The 16,912-nt window shown below is 41.6% G+C and overlaps 2 protein-coding genes across 10 annotated transcripts in view; one reads left to right on the top strand and one right to left on the bottom strand.

Moving 5' to 3' along the window:
- Window positions 1-137: 137 nt before the first annotated feature.
- On the top strand, window positions 138-10,741 carry VDAC3 (voltage dependent anion channel 3). Of its 8 annotated transcripts, XM_040538359.1 has the most exons (11): window positions 143-229; window positions 1,245-1,356; window positions 2,699-2,770; window positions 3,082-3,131; window positions 4,257-4,259; window positions 4,977-5,129; window positions 6,268-6,320; window positions 7,722-7,949; window positions 8,805-8,955; window positions 9,932-9,989; window positions 10,244-10,741. In XM_040538359.1, exons 2-11 carry the CDS (start codon window positions 1,323-1,325, stop codon window positions 10,333-10,335), a joined length of 894 nt encoding a protein of 297 aa, XP_040394293.1. In that variant the 5' UTR covers window positions 143-229; window positions 1,245-1,322; the 3' UTR covers window positions 10,336-10,741. The 8 variants fall into 8 exon arrangements, with proteins under 8 accessions (XP_040394296.1, XP_040394297.1, XP_040394293.1 ...); XM_040538362.1 differs by lacking the exon at window positions 1,245-1,356 and having other exon boundaries at window positions 138-229; XM_040538361.1 differs by lacking the exon at window positions 143-229 and having other exon boundaries at window positions 1,245-1,383.
- A 634-nt stretch (window positions 10,742-11,375) lies between these two features.
- Window positions 11,376-16,912, bottom strand: part of IKBKB (inhibitor of nuclear factor kappa B kinase subunit beta) — a 28,543-nt gene continuing 23,006 nt past the window's right edge. For both annotated transcript variants that reach the window (XM_040538344.1, XM_040538343.1), the window contains exons 12-21: window positions 16,587-16,710; window positions 16,182-16,333; window positions 16,017-16,078; window positions 14,934-15,043; window positions 14,629-14,678; window positions 13,974-14,073; window positions 13,631-13,778; window positions 13,299-13,426; window positions 12,499-12,589; window positions 11,376-11,906 (exon numbers count right to left, since the gene is read on the bottom strand). In XM_040538344.1, coding sequence (XP_040394278.1) covers window positions 11,838-11,906; window positions 12,499-12,589; window positions 13,299-13,426; window positions 13,631-13,778; window positions 13,974-14,073; window positions 14,629-14,678; window positions 14,934-15,043; window positions 16,017-16,078; window positions 16,182-16,333; window positions 16,587-16,710 — 1,034 coding nt within the window. In that variant the 3' untranslated portion in view covers window positions 11,376-11,837. The remainder of the gene's footprint in view (window positions 11,907-12,498; window positions 12,590-13,298; window positions 13,427-13,630; window positions 13,779-13,973; window positions 14,074-14,628; window positions 14,679-14,933; window positions 15,044-16,016; window positions 16,079-16,181; window positions 16,334-16,586; window positions 16,711-16,912) is intronic.

Below are 16,912 nucleotides of genomic sequence, written 5' to 3'. Positions count from 1 at the left end.
CCGGGGCCCGCCGGCGGCGAGGGGCCCGCGCGCGGAGGGGCCGCCGAGAGCAGCTGCTGCGGCGAAAACCCCGCCCCCCTGCGGCGGCCGCCGCGCGCGCCCAGCCCCGCGCGCGGCACCAGGGCGGCCCTAAGGGGCGGCGGCGCGGCGGGGCGGCGCTGCGCATGCGGGCTCGGGGCGACCGAGGGCTCTCCCGGAGCGGAGCGGAGCGGCGCGGCGCGGCCGGCAGGCAGGTAGCGGCGGGTCCCGGGCGCGGCGCGGCTGTACCGGGCTTCGCGGAGCCGGCCCGGCGGAGCCCGGTGGCGTCTCCCGGCTCGCGCCGGGGCGAGGCTGGGTGAGGGCCCCGGGGGGGCGCCGGGAGCGCGCTAGCTGGCTCGCTCCGGCCGGCGCTCCCGTGCCCTTGGGTGGGGCGTCGCGCTCGCCGGAGGCGGCGGCTCCGTGGCGGCGGCCCCGTCGCGCGGGCCGGGCCGGGCCGGGCCCTCCCTGCGGGTGGTCGGGGTCCTGCCGGTGGCCGGCGTCTGGGCCTGGAAGCAGCGAAGGGCGCCGTTGAGAGCGGCCGCGCGTTCCGCTCCGCTGCGCCCGGCGGCGCCGAAGGGCGGGGCCGCTGCCGCGGGGCTCGGCAGCAGAAACGCGGTCGGCATTGCGAAGCCAGGCTGCTCGCGGGCCTGTTGCGGTTGGTTGGTTGATTAGGTTTGGTGGTAGCTGTTTCATACACGAGTGCGGACGTTCTCGTGTTTATTCATTCTAATTTCCAATTCGGCTTTTTATTTTTGCAGTTTACGCGCGGTTGCTGACTTACTGCATGCTATGGCTAAAGATGGCAGCGTTAATGATCGCTTGCCCTAGCCTTTTATTCCTCAATATGTTTTCTCCCAGCGGCTGTTACAATGATTTCCTTGTTGGAAAGCAAGTCGAAGTATGATATTAAGAAGATACCGTTTAAAAAGAAGGCATTTAACATAAGTAGTGCAGCTTATTTCTGGCAAACCTATTTAAAAAGAGAACGCACACACGCAAAAAAAAGTAAAGGAGTTGAAACTTCTGAATTAAGAGTTTGTGTGAAAAAGCCATGTTTTATCAGAAAGATATGCGATGTTTTTCAAGAAAGATATGCTCTGCTCCATAGCTAGGTTGCCAAAATCATTGTATGTATTAAAACTCCACTGTTGTAAAAGTCTCTATTGATGGTTTTTCATCAGTTTAATGACTCACCAATTTTAATTTTTCCTCTCCATGTTTGGCAGGTAAAAAGGCCTTTTTATGTAGTAAATTTGAGAAGTGCCTATCTTATGACCTGATCTTCAGATAAGGAACCTGCAGTCATGTCCAGATGTTTTGTATCCTCTAGATCCACGGGTACATATTGGTAGATACATAGCGCAGGTTAGATATTAAGTCATTGAACGTAGAGCATTTGTTCACTGTGGGATGCAAATTGCATGACAGCTTCATTTTAGGAAGGGGCTCGCTATCTGAAAACAGGACTTAATTGCTTAATATGGATAGAGTTGCATTTGTGACAGAGAGACTGAGTATTTTGCAAAGCTATTTGGATTTTGATTACCTGTATTTTTAGAAAGCAAAGTCAGAAGCTGTTAAGGAAATAGATTTCTGATTATATAAAGGTTTCTAGTTATATAAAGGTCAAAGAAATACTTGTTAGGTTTTTGCTAAAAGCGTGAGTAAAAACCAACCAGAACACTAAGAAATAGAATATTAACATCAGGATTACAATGTGGGGAAGGGAAAGAAAAGTAACTAAATTGGTGGAAGTGACATGATGTTTTTTGGGGTTTTGCTTGAGTTATTATTATTTCTTTTTCATTAGTCTTTTGGTATGGTACAAATAACAAATGTGGGGTAGGGGTTTTCTCGTGTTGGGTGTTGCAGGGAACAATGTCAGCAATTTAATCAGCTGCACAAAAAACTAAGTGGCAAAGGGTTAGCATTAAAATTAATCAAAAGCATCATTTTTGATGGCCTTTCTTTTCTGGAGCAGGTGTACCTCTACACTTACGTAAACTTATTCTAGAAGGGAAAGATGAATTTTCTATGAGGGGAAGAGTGTTTCTGCTTTTTTAACGTGGATTAACTAATGTACGGTGTAGCTTCACATCTGTCCTCTTGAGTTTTGTATTCCATGTCAGTTGTAGCAGCTATCTGTATTAGGAAGTGTAGCTGTTGCTATTTTGTACACGGAGTGCAGAAATACTGGTAGCTACTGGACGGTGTAATGAGATCATTCTATGTATTTTCCGAATCTCTGGAAAACTTCCTAAGAATTTACAAGTTTATATGGAAGTCAATTATCTTTTCCTTTGGGATTGTTCAGTGCTGACATGGTTTCACTGCTTGGAGCCCCTTTCAGAAGGGTCCTGTCATGAAAGCAATGTTTGCATGTTATTGGAATGGTGATAAATGCTCATATGAGCTCTTTTTGCAACATAATAGCAGAATATGAAGTCTAGGTATGTAGTTGAATTTAAGGCTGCTCCTAGTGTTTAGGACCAGATTGTTTTCTGACAAAGCAACAATGACACAAGCATGACTTTCATGAACATTCTTCAGAGGCCTTGCAGTTTCTTATCTGTGAAGCATGCATAGGGTACTTAGTCTTAGATGTCTATATGTGCTTTGAATATAGTTCAGATTTTATGCTGTTAAACCTAAGATTCTTACAGCTTCCACTGTGTTTCAGATCCCATGGCTGTCCCACCATCGTACAGTGACTTGGGAAAGTCTGCCAGGGATGTATTCAATAAGGGCTATGGTAAGTAACATGACTGAGGTTTGGTAATAATTTCATATTTTGTCTTGGGTGTCTTGAAAACTACAATAAAAACACTACTATTTGAGAAAGCCATTGAATACCTCGTGGTAGGAATCCAGCAGAAGGATGGACCACCTTGAATCACCAGAATCCCTTCAATCTATCATCACTAAGATGAATAACTGATGAAATATGAAAATAGGCTATTTCAGGCCAGTGTTCCCTATGTGCCGGACTTGCTGGGCGTGTAGCAAATAAACCTTGCTTGTATATTGTGGTGAAACAGATGCTGTGTGCTCTTCTATTTTCAGGATTTGGAATGGTCAAGTTAGAGTTGAAGACCAAGTCTTCCAGTGGGGTGGTAAGTACTGGGAGCTTTCAACATCACCAGCGTTGAGGGGAGGACAAATTCCTAAAATGGTGGTAATATCTTGATAGCAGGTGTTGCTCCTTTCTTTCATTTCTCAATTTAAAATTGTTAGCCAACTGATCTGTTTCTATAACAATTTGTGGAACTCATGTAGTGGTACTTCTTTTCCTCTGGTGTGCAAGAATTTTCACATACCTTGTTCGGGATGTATGGTTTTCTTTCCAGTTCCCATTGCAACATCCATGCACACAGTTTTTCTTCACCATGTATAGGTCTCACATCTGCTTACGAACGCAGTTGAGATTCTCTGCTGTTGGTTTTTATAAGATTTTTAGTTCACAGACTTTTCATCCAAAAGGCCAAGGGATAAAATAGAACCACAGTTTGCCTTAACTTCATTTTCACGTCTCCACTATGCTTATAATGCAGGACCTAATTAATTAATTAAAACTAAATAGTCCTCCTGACATACTTTATGTAGAATTTCAGAGCATTTTATAGGTGTTAATTAAGATTTGTAGCACTTAAGGTAATTAGAAAATATGGTGATCCCCATTTTAGTGGTGGAAAAATGGACCTCCCTTGTGACTTCACAGGAAAGCTGGAAAAACCAAGAATGGAAAAACCAAGAATGGATTTCTAAATTTTGGTCTTTAAGCACAGGCATATGTATTTTATACTAGATAAGCTTATTCTTACAATGACTCAATTTCTTGAGTGCTAGCACTTACTGCTATCCTTTATAGGCCTGTCCTGCTTTTCAGCCTATCTCATAACCATATTTGCTTTAGCTCCCTTCTCTTGCATTCTTGTCATGCAAATGGCATAAGTCATTCCTTTTGTATTACTGCGTGCTGTCTCAGTTGTGTTTTTGATGGATTACTTGCATCGTGCACCCGGCACACAAGGCCGAGGAACTCCATGGTCTCTGTATTACAACAGCTGTCAATTACTGACATCAAAGAATGTGCGTAGTTTTCCTGCCATGAAGTTTTGATTCTCAGTAATATGGTAATTGTTAACTACACTGTCTTGTGACGGAACATGCACAACTCTGTTAAGTTCTAAAATGGGTTTTTCCTTCTCCATGCAACTTCATTTTGGATGCTTAACCAGCTGGTAAGAACAGTGACTGTTTCGTCATGTTGGCTTTTTATTACTTTCTCTGGTGAGGTTTTCTGTGGGGGATATCGTTTGTAATGTGCTAGGTTGTTCTGCATCATATTTTCATTTACATCATGAAGTTTGACTTGGGTCCATAGTGCTTAATCTCCTGTATGATACATGTATGTGAAGCCATTTACAATCTCTGTCCCAACAATTCAAAATAAGAACACCATAAAAACAGCATGAGGAAAATCAAGATAGATATGGTATTGGTACAGTTGTCTATTGCTAAAGGTGTTGCGCTCATTAGCGTTTGTAATGAGCATTCTGCTGCAATATATGGTTTGGGGGATGGAGGAGAGGCTGGGCACAAAGTGTGAAATCTAAATCTAGTACTTGAGTACTAACAGGATCTCTGATTGATATTGAAATGTTTTTGTTTGCTTTTGATGACAGTTCTTAATGTAAGAGGTCTTTTACCAACCTAAGCAAGTTCCAGGGCTCTATCAGCACATCTTGATAATAAATATCCAGAACAGAGATGCCAGAAATGAGTGGGCATTTTGAGATGCAAAAAGAATAGTTTTGGGTGTGGATAGGGAAGAGGATGATGACTCTGAGTGTTCTGTTTTTAAGGTCTAAGGGTAGAAAGTGTTTGTGTTAGCATTTGACAAGTGGAAAAAGGTAAAGTACTGAAGAGTGCTGAAACTCATATTGTCCTCTTGGCAGGAATTTACAGCAACTGGCTCTTCTAACACAGACACAGGCAAGGCTTCAGGTAGTCTAGAGACAAAATATAAGATCAAAGACTATGGACTTACATTCCTCCAGAAGTGGAACACGGACAACACATTGGGAACAGAAGTTTCCATGGAGAATCAGGTAAGAGGAACCTGATACTCTGAAAATGTTCCCGCAATTGGTATGAGAAAAATACTGAGTTGAGCAGAAAACACTGAGGAATGAAAGTTACACAAAACGCCCTGGAGTACTAAAAAGAAAGAAGTCATGGTAAATGTGCCCAATGCATAGACTGAGAGACAGCATCATGAATCTTAGCGCAGGGAGTGCAAGCATAACCATAGCCAAGTGCTGCTACATAACGATACCAAGATACAGAGTTATTGCAGATGTCAGCATGCCAAATTAGCTTTTTGATTGAATATCACTATTATCCACTCTGAACACGTTTGGTTTTTTTTGAAAATTAACTTTAGCTATGTAGAGCTGTCACTACTACAGCCATGAAAGAAAACCGGAGAGGATTTTCTGTTTTAAATGCCATAATACGTAAGGCCTTAAGTTTGGCTGCCTTGAGACTGAAGGCTTCGGCTGAAGGTTGAAGAGAAAATTTGCAACTTGGTGCTGCTTAAGCAAAGGGTTGCTGTTATACAATGCTTTCAAAATACAAAACTCCTTTTCAAAGTCAATAGCTTTATGCTTTTCACTTAATGCCTATGAACTAAGGTAAAAGTTCCAAAGGTAATAAAAGTTTTGTGGTGCTCTCCACTATATATGTCCAACCCTTTTTATAGTTAAGGTTTTGCACTTTTACCAGTGCTTTAACACGTTCAACTCAAAATGAGGTGGAACAGCTGACCCCGGTACGTGGTTTGGCCAGTGAAGTAGTACTGTGTCTCAGAATATGCATAGGTTCTGAGAGGGATTTTTAAGCTACAGCATGGATTATTGGCTCTATAGGGAATAAATAAATAAAACTGAAGAGTTTTTTTTAACACAGTTTCTCAGTTTTCTTGTCAACACTACATTTGAAATTTTCCCATAATAACAAATCTTCAAAGTGTGTGCTGTTAATGGTGCCTCATTGTAGGGAGAAAAGAAAATCCAAATTTTAATCCTTTATCATACAGCATCTACAGATCTCTTTGTAAAAATGTGTGGGAGACTTTCTGTTCATGTCACGCCTTCTCTTTAGACTTGAAGTAGCACCATAGTAATGTAATAAAACAAGCCATGTTTTGGCAGAGTTGTGAGCAGACTTCTCTGTTTTTCTTTACAGTTGGCTGAAGGACTGAAGGTGGCTCTTGACACTGTATTTGTACCAAACACAGGGTAAGTATTTTCAGTCATCGTTATCTAAGGAGTCCTAGAATTGCCCTTAACTTCTCATTAGAAATGCTTATACTGTACATTGTGTAAATGCTCAAAACTTACCATTACTGAATGGTCATATTCAAATATTGCAACAGGAAGGAACTCATGTTTTAAAAAAGAAAAAATCAAGAACTTTGTTCTGCAGGTACTGTAGAGTATTTTGAAGGCAATGGGCAGAATAAGCTCTGCTAGAAATGACTCTGGCTTTTTGGCCACTGCAAATTTATTGTTTTAGAGGAGGTATTATATTCCTGTAACTCGCTCCTTGAATAGCTAGGTCTTACAGGGACTGCTTAATTTGTACCATCTTTCCCATGGTGTTCAAGGTCCAACTGCTGTCAACCCAGTGCCTTAGGAACACAAAGCAGCTTTTTTTTTTTTTTTTTTTCCCCAAAGCCTGTGGAAGTAGAACAGCCTGTGTATTATGATAGGCAGTGTAATAGCACTTTTTTGTCTTTTTAAAATTATTTCTTTTTTGGTTGACAGAGCAAAGAAAGTGTGTATATGGGTTATGTATGTCTGGATATACATGAAGCTTGAGACTGCTTTGTAAATAATTACTGGTATTTCTTTATCGTTGGGAACAGCGTAACAGAAAAAAATCAGAGTTTTAGATACTACTTGGATATAAGCAATTAGAAAAAGAGTTAAAAATGAGCCTCCAGGCCTCGGTATGAGTGATGGACAGCAGAGTGTCCTGCTGTATCTTCAAAGATAAAGGAGGCTGGGGAGAGGATGATGGAGGTGATAAGATTTTGTTGCAGTTAACTTTGAATCGGTAGCAAAAGGAGCAGAAAGACACATTGGTGAGAGAGGAACAGGCTTCTTTGGAAGACTGACTAAATGGATGATGCATGGAGGATGAGGAAATTCCTTCTCAGTAAGGGAGAGTGGTATCCAGCAGTGAAGGAGGAAGGAAGGCAGGCAGTGCACACAAAGGAATGGTGGAGAGAACTGAGCAGCCAAAAAATCATTAAAGGACAAAAAGACCAGCTATCAATGTGGGATGTCACAGATGCTGCTTGAAAGAAACTGATGGTGCCAAAAAAACATACTGCACTTATTTGTGGTGAACAGAATTTAAAACCTGATATTTTTTTGAGTAATAAGCAAAAAGATTAATGCCTTTATAACTTCTTGAGGATTTTAAGGAGGTTGAAAATGTTGGAAGTAGCACCACCAAATACATGTAATATCAGTGTTACCCTTATCCCATGCGCTCTTCAGCAGTTGTGGTGATTTTAAGTTTTGAGTAGGCATTACAGTCATTTAATGCACTGGCCCTAAAGGACATACATACAGGATTAAAACTACCTATAATATATACCACCAGGGATAAAATGAAATGTTTCTCTGCAGGAAGAAGAGTGGAAAGTTGAAGACATCCTACAAAAGAGAATATGTAAATCTAGGCTGCAATATAGACATTGATCTCTCTGGACCAACGATCTATGGCTGGGCCGTGCTGGGCTATGAAGGCTGGCTTGCTGGCTATCAGATGGCTTTTGATACGGCCAAGTCTAAGCTTTCGCAAAACAACTTTGCCTTGGGATATAAGGCAGGAGACTTTCAGCTGCACACTAATGTGTAAGTATTAATCTGAGCCTAGAGAAAATTATCAGAGGATCCAAATTAGATGAATAGTGAAAATGAACTGAGCTAGGTAAAAGGTGGGAGGAAGGAGGGAGGATGCTGATTTATTTCAAAAGTAATTCACACCACGTTTTCATCTTCAGTACAATTAAAGCAGAGTCAACTTCTTAACTTTTGGTTGTCTGTTAAGACTGTTTCAGGGTGATCTTGGTTTTGTGTACACAAGATAATGGCATAAAGGCACTTCACACTGTTAGTTTGGAATTAAAGTCGGTAAACTTCAACTTCTATTTTGGCACTAGATAAGAGTCTTCAGTTAAGCTATCTTACCCTTTCCCTCACTAAAGAGAGAGCTTCTGGCTCAGAAATGCCCAGGGTTGAGGAGAGAGGTGTGTTACATCATTCTTGAGTGTTTCCAGCTACCTTAGTGTAGCTCTAGCCTTCGCATTCAGATGCTTCGAGAATCTTTGAACTTTTTATATTTAAACAACTGCTATGCCATAACTTTGTTTTCAGTCTAGTCATTCCCATAGCTGACTTAAACCTCCTCCTAGGTTTGTCCCTTTATACATTATCAGAGGCTTTTCTCCTTAAGACAAGTAAAGTTTGTTTTTTGTCAGAATCTCAAACGTTGTGTCTCGGTTACTGGTAAGTTGTGGTCAGTTAAGCAAACAATACCCATGTTTTAGGTAGACATCAGAACATCTGTGAGCTCCAGCTAGGAATTATATGACCATGGGTCCACTGGACACCTTGGTTCATTTTGAGGTAATGGTCAAAGGATTTTGGGAAAGGAAGGAATAATCTCAAGGGTTGCTATTTACTGACACTTGCATCTCTTACAAACAGAAATGATGGCACTGAGTTTGGTGGGTCTATTTATCAGAAAGTTAATAATAAGGTTGAGACATCAGTCAATCTTGCATGGACTGCTGGCAGTAACAACACACGTTTTGGTATTGCTGCTAAGTACCAACTGGATGAGAAGACTTCCATTGTGGTAAGATTTTTTTTTTGAAAGCAACAAGTATTTCAAGCTCCAATAAATGCTGAAAACTAGTGATGTGAAATAGTTGCTCCAAATAGTTACTGAGAAAGTATGGTAGACAGCAAACTGTTGTGGTTTAAACTTCAACTAGGACTACAAGTCGTATTTGTGAAACATCTTTAAAAAATCTAAACCACTCTTTCATCTGTGCTGAAACAGTTGCTAGTCTGACTATTGTGCCTGGAGCCTATGCAAAATGTGTTTTCAAAAGGTAATATGAGTATGAAGTATTCTTTTACATTGTGGATTAGGTAAGAATTAGACAAAACTACTGTAGTAAGATGACAGTTCAATTGAGCTTACAGCCCTCTCCAAACACTGAGTTATGTAGCTCTTGAAAGTCAGTCAAGGTCCTGAGCTAAGTGCCCTTACTGACACTTACAAAGTCTTGCAGAAATGTTAGGGCCAAAAAAAAGAAATTGGGGTGGGCACTGGGAAAAGATGACTGGGAGAGATAACATGCTCATCAGGAAGCAACAGTGAATAAAAGTAACTGCATACATCGTAACACTAAGCACTTAAGTAGCAAGCGTTTGTTAAGCTTTAAAACAAGAATTAGTTCCAGGATAATTCAGCCAGAATTAAAAATAGGAAATGCTATCGTAAACAGCTCAAAACTTAGTAAAAGATAAGTTTGCATATTCATAAATTTGCTGCTCATTCCTTAGAGAACACAGGGTGGGACTTGATATAGGTGTAGTATGCCACAATTTGAAGAAAAGATGGGACCTATTTCTTGTGCCTGTTCCAGTTTGAAGGTAAAGTGGAGGAACATAGTGAAAATTGGGTATACTGGAAACCTGTAGGGGAGAAGACTAGAATACACCACAGTTAGAGATCAATCTACAGGTAGCTGAAAGAATGAACAGGGCACTAGGGCAACTTTCTGAATATTTGTACATGGCAGTGATTATTTTTTTTCCTGTAGGCTAAAGTGAATAATGCCAGCCTGATTGGAATTGGTTATGCTCACACCCTTCGACCTGGTATGTAAGCCCAACTAGTAGCAAATCCTACTAGTTGCTATGTTGTGGGTTATTTTACTATCATCTCTAGAGTGGAATAGAAGGACAAAAAAAACAAAAACTAGAAATCTTACACAGGTACATAGAAGTAAAGGCTGTGTATGCACATAAGCTCCTATAGCAAATAAGACACGTTACTAAGACTCAGGTACTTGGTGAGAAGGTGTTATACTGGGACATTATTGTATGAAGACTCTCCTTCCTTGCTTTTCTAGGTATAAAGTTGACCCTCTCAGGCTTGATTGATGGCAAGAATTTCAGTGCTGGAGGTCACAAAGTTGGGCTGGGATTTGAACTAGAAGCTTAAATGCAGTTTTAAGTAAAACAACAGATGGTGCTCTGGAAGATGAAGGAAAAGCATACCCCGTATGTTTTGGCCTTAACATTACTCTGAAATCTCCAGCAGTGTGAACTTTCTACTCTTCCAAAGAATGCTCTTAACCCAACATTGAAGTCCAGCAAGTGCAGGCACCTCCAAAGAAGATAGTTGAAGGCATGCATGGGAGTTGTGATTTGTGAAAATAAGCATTTTTCAGTTGCTTGTCATATTGTAAATGGGCTCCTAAAAGGAGAACATCCCACCTCTCCCCATTATTGTACTGCATCCCGCATGTCCTACCTTTCACACCCTTTTACGAAAGGTAATCTCTGTGCTACAGTGTAACATTTGATTTTAACATCAGAAATGAAATAAATGTCACAGTTGGAACATAGCGTTGGTCCAGGTAAACTATTCTCTGTGCAGTGGGGCTTTTCTTTTTGGTGGATCCTCTGCAGGTTATCTGTTAGTCATACTTAAAGTTTTACTAAACTGTATGTAAAATTACAGGGTGGTTGAGGTTGGAAGGGACCTCTGGAGCTTATCTGGTCCAAGTGCCCTAGGCTACATAGAGTTGCTTTAGAAGATCTCCAAGGAGCGAAACTCCACAATCTCCTTCAGCAACCAATTCCAGTGGTCCATCACCTGCACAGTAAAGAAGTTCTTCTTGATGTTTAGAGGGAAGCTTTGGTATTCCAGTTTGTGCGCACTGCCCTCTTGACCTGACACTGGGCACCACTGAAAAAAAAAAAGCCTGGCTCCATCTGTTACATTTTCCCTTCAGGTATTTTTGAACATTGATGAGATTTCCCCCTGACCTTTCTATTTTCTATGCTAAAAAGTGCCAGCTCTCTCAGCCTTTACTCCTAGGAGAAGTGCTCCTATCCCTTAGACATGGAGAAGTATTTTTCCCAACAACATATACACTAACACTTTGCTCCTCTGTGCTCTCTAGGATAACATCCTTACCTCTCACATCTTAGAAAGCAGCTTTTTCATTGAGGGTATCAAAAAGAACAAACCAAAAGTTCACATTTTTAGATAATTTTGTTCCCATAGAGGAAACACGTATCAGATAACCATTACACTACAAAAAAGTGCAAATCAGCAAAGTTAAGAAAATAAGTTCACAGTTCAGATATATTAGGAAAGTGACATCTACCACTGATGGTGCAAACTGACTGCAGGTGTTGTCCATTGGTCATCAGAAAGCCTGAAAGCTAGCAAAACCACCACGTGTGGTGCCTAAGGCAGAGAGTAAGAATAGCTACTGTCTTTAAGGCATGATTAAGAACTCTTTCCAAGCAGTTAGAACACACGTTTCCTACTCTATCTTTGTGAAAAAAAGCATCTGAGATGTGGATACTATAAGCTATGCCATGTGTCTCTCATAAGTAGAAGGAGGCATTTTAACTTCCCTTTTCAGAGGCAGCAGCTTATTACAGTTGGCTTCCTCAAGCAGCATGGCTTCAGACGCAGTTGAAGCGATTTTACATCTGGGTTTGTTCTGGACTGTTTCTTTCTTCTACCTGAAGCTGCAGCCAGCTCCAGTCTAGAGCCTAAAGTATAAACAGTTAGAAATGCAGAGTTCAACACTAGCTTGCACCTGAGATTGCAAAGATTTAAGAATTTCACTGTAAACAAGTTAGTCAATATAGTTTCGTGATGAACCCTGTGATTTCTTAGAAAACACCACACACAATCTATTTTCTTCAATATTTTACTTGCTTGTCAATATTCTACTTCAGTAAACAAGCATCCCTGCACACCAATATATTGCCACCACAGACCCATCCCAACTGCAAGAGTGCGGTTTTATAGTATTTCTGTAAAAACAGCCAAGCGCCTCTCCCCTCCCCATCTGCCCTTCAAAGGAAAGGAAGTCTCAGGAGCTCTGTGCCAAACCGTAAAGCATCAAAGTCAGTCCCAGAGACATGGCTCCCACTTCCAGCAAGCAGGGAATGTAGCAGCAGTTCAAGTAGGAGAGTGGTGGTTTCCATCTCACACAACTCATACTCTCTTCTTGTTCAAAAGAGTAATATACAGATTTCCACTAACCCTATTACTTATTTGTAGGCAAAGGTACACAAGCAGAAGTTTGAAGTAATAAGCATCCCCAATCCACTTGTAAAAGAATATCAAGTATGTTACCATAAAGCTCTGCTCCTGATCCTTCATTGTGTCATGCATCACATTTTCTAGTTGGCTAGAGAGTTTTTGTGATTCCAGCAGTAGCTCCTCACTGAAAGAGAGGATTGTTAGACTATTATTTTCTACGGAAGTCTTGTTTAAAGATAGGGGCAGCACCGCTCCAGCAAATAAGGCTGGCAGGTATGCTGCACAGCACTGAGGAGCGTTAACAGTTTATAAGCTCACAGTGCAACAGGGAAAGTCAGTAGCATCCTCAGATTTATTGGGATGAGGGAGAAGGAAGCATGTTCAAGTCGGAATTGGGTTCTTATGTGAAGTCACTGTCACTAGAGGAAAAGTTGCAGAACATCCTGTAAACTAAAGCATGAAGCGACATACGAGTAAACTAGCCAAGGTCTAATTCCAAATGGTGATCCAGTTCCTTTCAGCAAGCCAGAACTACAAGTGGTTAGTATAACAGTCTCCTCGATGATATAGACCAGCTACCATTCCTTCCATGATAATGTGCCAAAAGTTCCTGCAGCTAATGCACTTCAAATAAGCCCAACCATTCCAGATAAAACAAACCCCATATTATTGAGGCACGTGTGTGGTGTGTGTAGCAACACATTATTTCCAGTTGTTCATCAGGAATATTGACAAGACCTAGATTATCCAGCTACTATAGATAGGACTCCTGCCACCAGAAGCTGAATGCAAAGTATAGAATGTAAGAAAGCTTCCGTATCATTTCACAAAGCAGGACACCCGGCTTTGCAGTGCTGGCATTAGCATCAACAGAACTCCAGACTTCACCTCACCTTTTCCTGACAGATTCTGGTAAGTTGTAGGTTCCAGAAGGGACCTGCAGCAGCAGCTGGCCAGGGCTACTAAAACGCGATGTGTTTATGCTCTCTGGACTGCCTGTAACAGGACCACGTACTTTACTCTGAAAGAAAACAGCAGATTCAGACTGCAATCATTTCTACCAGCCAGGAACATGAGAGAGCCTAGAAACTGGACTCAATCCTAAATCAAATTAGTAGAAAAAAATTACTACAGGACATACTAAGCTTACTATTAATTATTTCAGTTATCTGTGTGTGCTACTAACCTAAAAGTACACTTGAACTGGAGTTTTAATTTTACTTACACAAGCAATTTTCAGTAAGTTCCACAGTTCTTTCTGTCGTTTCTCCTGAAGCCTAACAACTGTTTCCTCATCTTCATTCATCAGATTCATCACTTTCTCCACCCTGGGGAACAATTCCAGTGCCTTCTGCTTGCAAACTACAGTTTTACTTTACCAAAAAAAAAAAAAAAAACACCACATAAATAGATCACACATTGGCAACTGCAGTAGGGAAACTTTTCTGAAGTTTCTTATCCCCTATAACACTTGGAAATGTCTCTGTTTTTTAAACCTCTAGAACAGAACCTCTTGCTGAAAATGTTGTCTCTCAACTGCCAATAAAAGCTTAGTCTACAAAGCTCACCTGAGTTGAGCATAAATGACACGGACTTTTTTTTCAAAGGTCTGGATTGCCTGTAGAAGCAGTCGTACTATTTCTTGGCTGTCACCACTCGTCCTCTGATCTGGAATAACAGTCAGAGTATTACACAGAAAAGTAAGCTTTTAAGACAAGAGCAAGAAGCTTTTTAGTGGTTTGTTTCCACCACTTCTTCCATCCTGAAACATCCCAAAAGTTCAGGGCACGCATGTTTGAGGGGAATGAAACGCGCTGTGTTTTAGCCGCCACCTTCAAATAGATGAGAATTGGAAAGCAGAGTTGGTAGGGTGGGTTTACTGCCTTGGGGCTGCACAGCTGCTCAAAGGAACAGTTGTGTCTTTCATGCTTCCTACACAGAAACAGACGCAGCAGCATACACCTGCAGCAACAGCTTGCTCTGAGAAGAGCTCAGAAGACTTTCAAGAAAAGCTCAGAAGGCATCAAGAAAGCAAGGCTGGCCTCGTTTAAAACTGATTCCCTAACTCCCCTCTCCAAAAAAGAGAAGTCCAGAAGAGTGCACTTACAGCTAGCATAAGGGCAGGCCTAGAATGTAGAGAAAGTTTTCTCAATGCAGATTACAGCACCTCCAAAGTAACTACCCACACAAAGCAAGCTGACCTTGACCTACAATGTCATTTACCTCTTGGCTTCTCTCTCAGTCTCCGGTACAGCTCTCTGGCTTGTTCTTCTCTAGAAGGAAAAGACACAGAACACAAAGGATTTCTCTAGAACCTAAATTATGAACAAGTAACGTACAAAAGATTTGAGTTCTTATTGCAGATCAACAGGTAAGGAGTCAAAAAAAATTTTTTCTAGTGTCAAAGTCCTGCCAGTCCCCCATAATTTGAACTGATGAGATAGCAGTTTTGTTGTCCTGCAGTGAAATAGGAGCCAAGTTTAGCTAGCAACACACTTAAATCTGAAATTCAAGATAGTTCAACTCACAAATCCTCCAGTATTCCTCCTTGTTTACGACCTAGTGGGCTTCTCTGAAGGTCCACAATGTCTGTCTGCAGAGCCATCATTCTCTTCACTAACTGATCCACATCATCCTCCTGAAAGCAGGGCAGAACATAAGCAGAGGGGCAGACTCATACTAAGAGATGGCTATCACTCACTGACTATTCCTCTCGTTCACATTTCTGAACATGCCAGCAAGATGCTAACAACAACCACAGACAAAGACAAATGAGAACATGAGGGATTTCACTTCAAGGAAACAAATTAGCTCTGTGCTCTGGTATAAAGCAGTTTCCAAGATTTTTTTGATGAAAAGCCATTGAAAGGTCAGACTTCATAACAAATGTGCTGCTGGTTTCCAGGCTGTCGTGCTTCCTTCTACTTTGCTGCTCCAGATCTCTCTCATCCTACTTATCATAGCTTTTCCCCTTCTCCCACAGTGCACAGCCACATCCAGTACTTGGTACCCCAAGTTCTGCTTTCCACCTGAACTTTTTCACATGCAGAGGCAGAAGCTGCCACTTGTCAGACTTCTGTCACTCTGAATCCTCCAACTAGAAGAGGACCAAGTATTGGCACAGAGTAAGATGATGACCTTTCACTCCTCGTCTGGGACAGATGGTCCTTGACCATACTTTCAGGGTTACACTCTCTCGTGTCAAAAGCCTTAATGTCTTATTGGAAGCAGGTGCACAGTGTGCACTGATAATGGGAAATTGCTGCCTTTTCAAAGAGACTGATGCTTTAAAAGTCTTGTGTTCAATCATCTAATCATTTGCTTTCCCAGTCAGTTTAACCTACTATTCCAAATCTTCTCTTTCCAGCTATCCTGCTGCAACTCTCCTGCCTCCAGGATTCATTAGCCAGACATGTGAGCGCAACCACTGCAAGATCTCCTCTCACATTCCCCAAGGTCAGCCTTTTCCCTAAGTCTTACAAACACTGGTAAGGGAAAGAAATGATGTAACCCAAACCAAAGCAGTGTGATGTATGGAATCAGCTCAGACACAGTAAGTCTTTAAGGGAGGATGAAGGAAAAGAACGCCTATTTAAGATTCAGATACGTACTCGCCCACAAAGTTCCACAGCTTGCTCCATCTCTTTCCAGGCAAACAGCAGCTTCTCAGAAGCTAAAGGAAAAAAAGAGCAATTGCTTTTCTCAGGTTCATACAGGGAAAGTTAAGATATGGTGAAAGGCAGAAGAGACCTCTGTTTGCCAGATGCTGTACTCACTAATTCCAAATTCGATCTGCTCTTTATACTTCTCCAGATCAATCTGGATGCTTGTTTTAAAGAAGTCCAGTTTTGCTTTCAGCTGCTGGGAAAGGGAGGCCATAGAATTCTTCATCTTCGAAAGAGTACTATTATACCGCAACAGATTCATCCTGCGTGGACAAGAAGAGGTCCTATCATCCTCCTGAACTGTAAACACAGGCCTACACTTATATCAAAAGCAGATACTGCAGAGTGTAGCAACAGACACAAAAGTATTTGTGTCAGAGGACGCAACTCTCAGCTTTTCACTAGCTGTTAACAGGTCCACTCTTGAGCTTCCCTAGTCTATCACTGTCCCATTCCTTTCCCTTTTACCAGGGAGCAAAAGCATAGGTAATTATTCTAGAGAGACTACCACCGTACATGGCTGCTCGCTGCCCCTGCTGCAGACGGTTGCAATCTTCTTTCAGCATCCGGATTGTATGCCAGATCTGACCCCACACTTTCCGCAACTGGAAAAAGTGCAGTATCTTCTTTGGATCCTGAACTGGAAACAGAGGGGGGAGGGGCAGAAGAGGGAAACATATGTATTAGCATGAAGCTTAAAAGCAGTATTATCACATAAAACATACTCAAACATCACTTCTTTGAACAATATGTAGCCAAGACCCTACCCCTTGCAAAGTCTATAGCTGGCTATCCCATTTGCAGCTTCCCCAGTATCTCAAATCCGGTTCCTTTCCTCAGTT

Source organism: Cygnus olor, chromosome 27 (assembly GCF_009769625.2).
Source record: "Cygnus olor isolate bCygOlo1 chromosome 27, bCygOlo1.pri.v2, whole genome shotgun sequence".
NCBI classification, from domain to species: domain Eukaryota; kingdom Metazoa; phylum Chordata; class Aves; order Anseriformes; family Anatidae; genus Cygnus; species Cygnus olor.
Note: the sequence above shows the minus strand (reverse complement) of the source record. Positions and strands in the feature narration are given on the sequence as shown.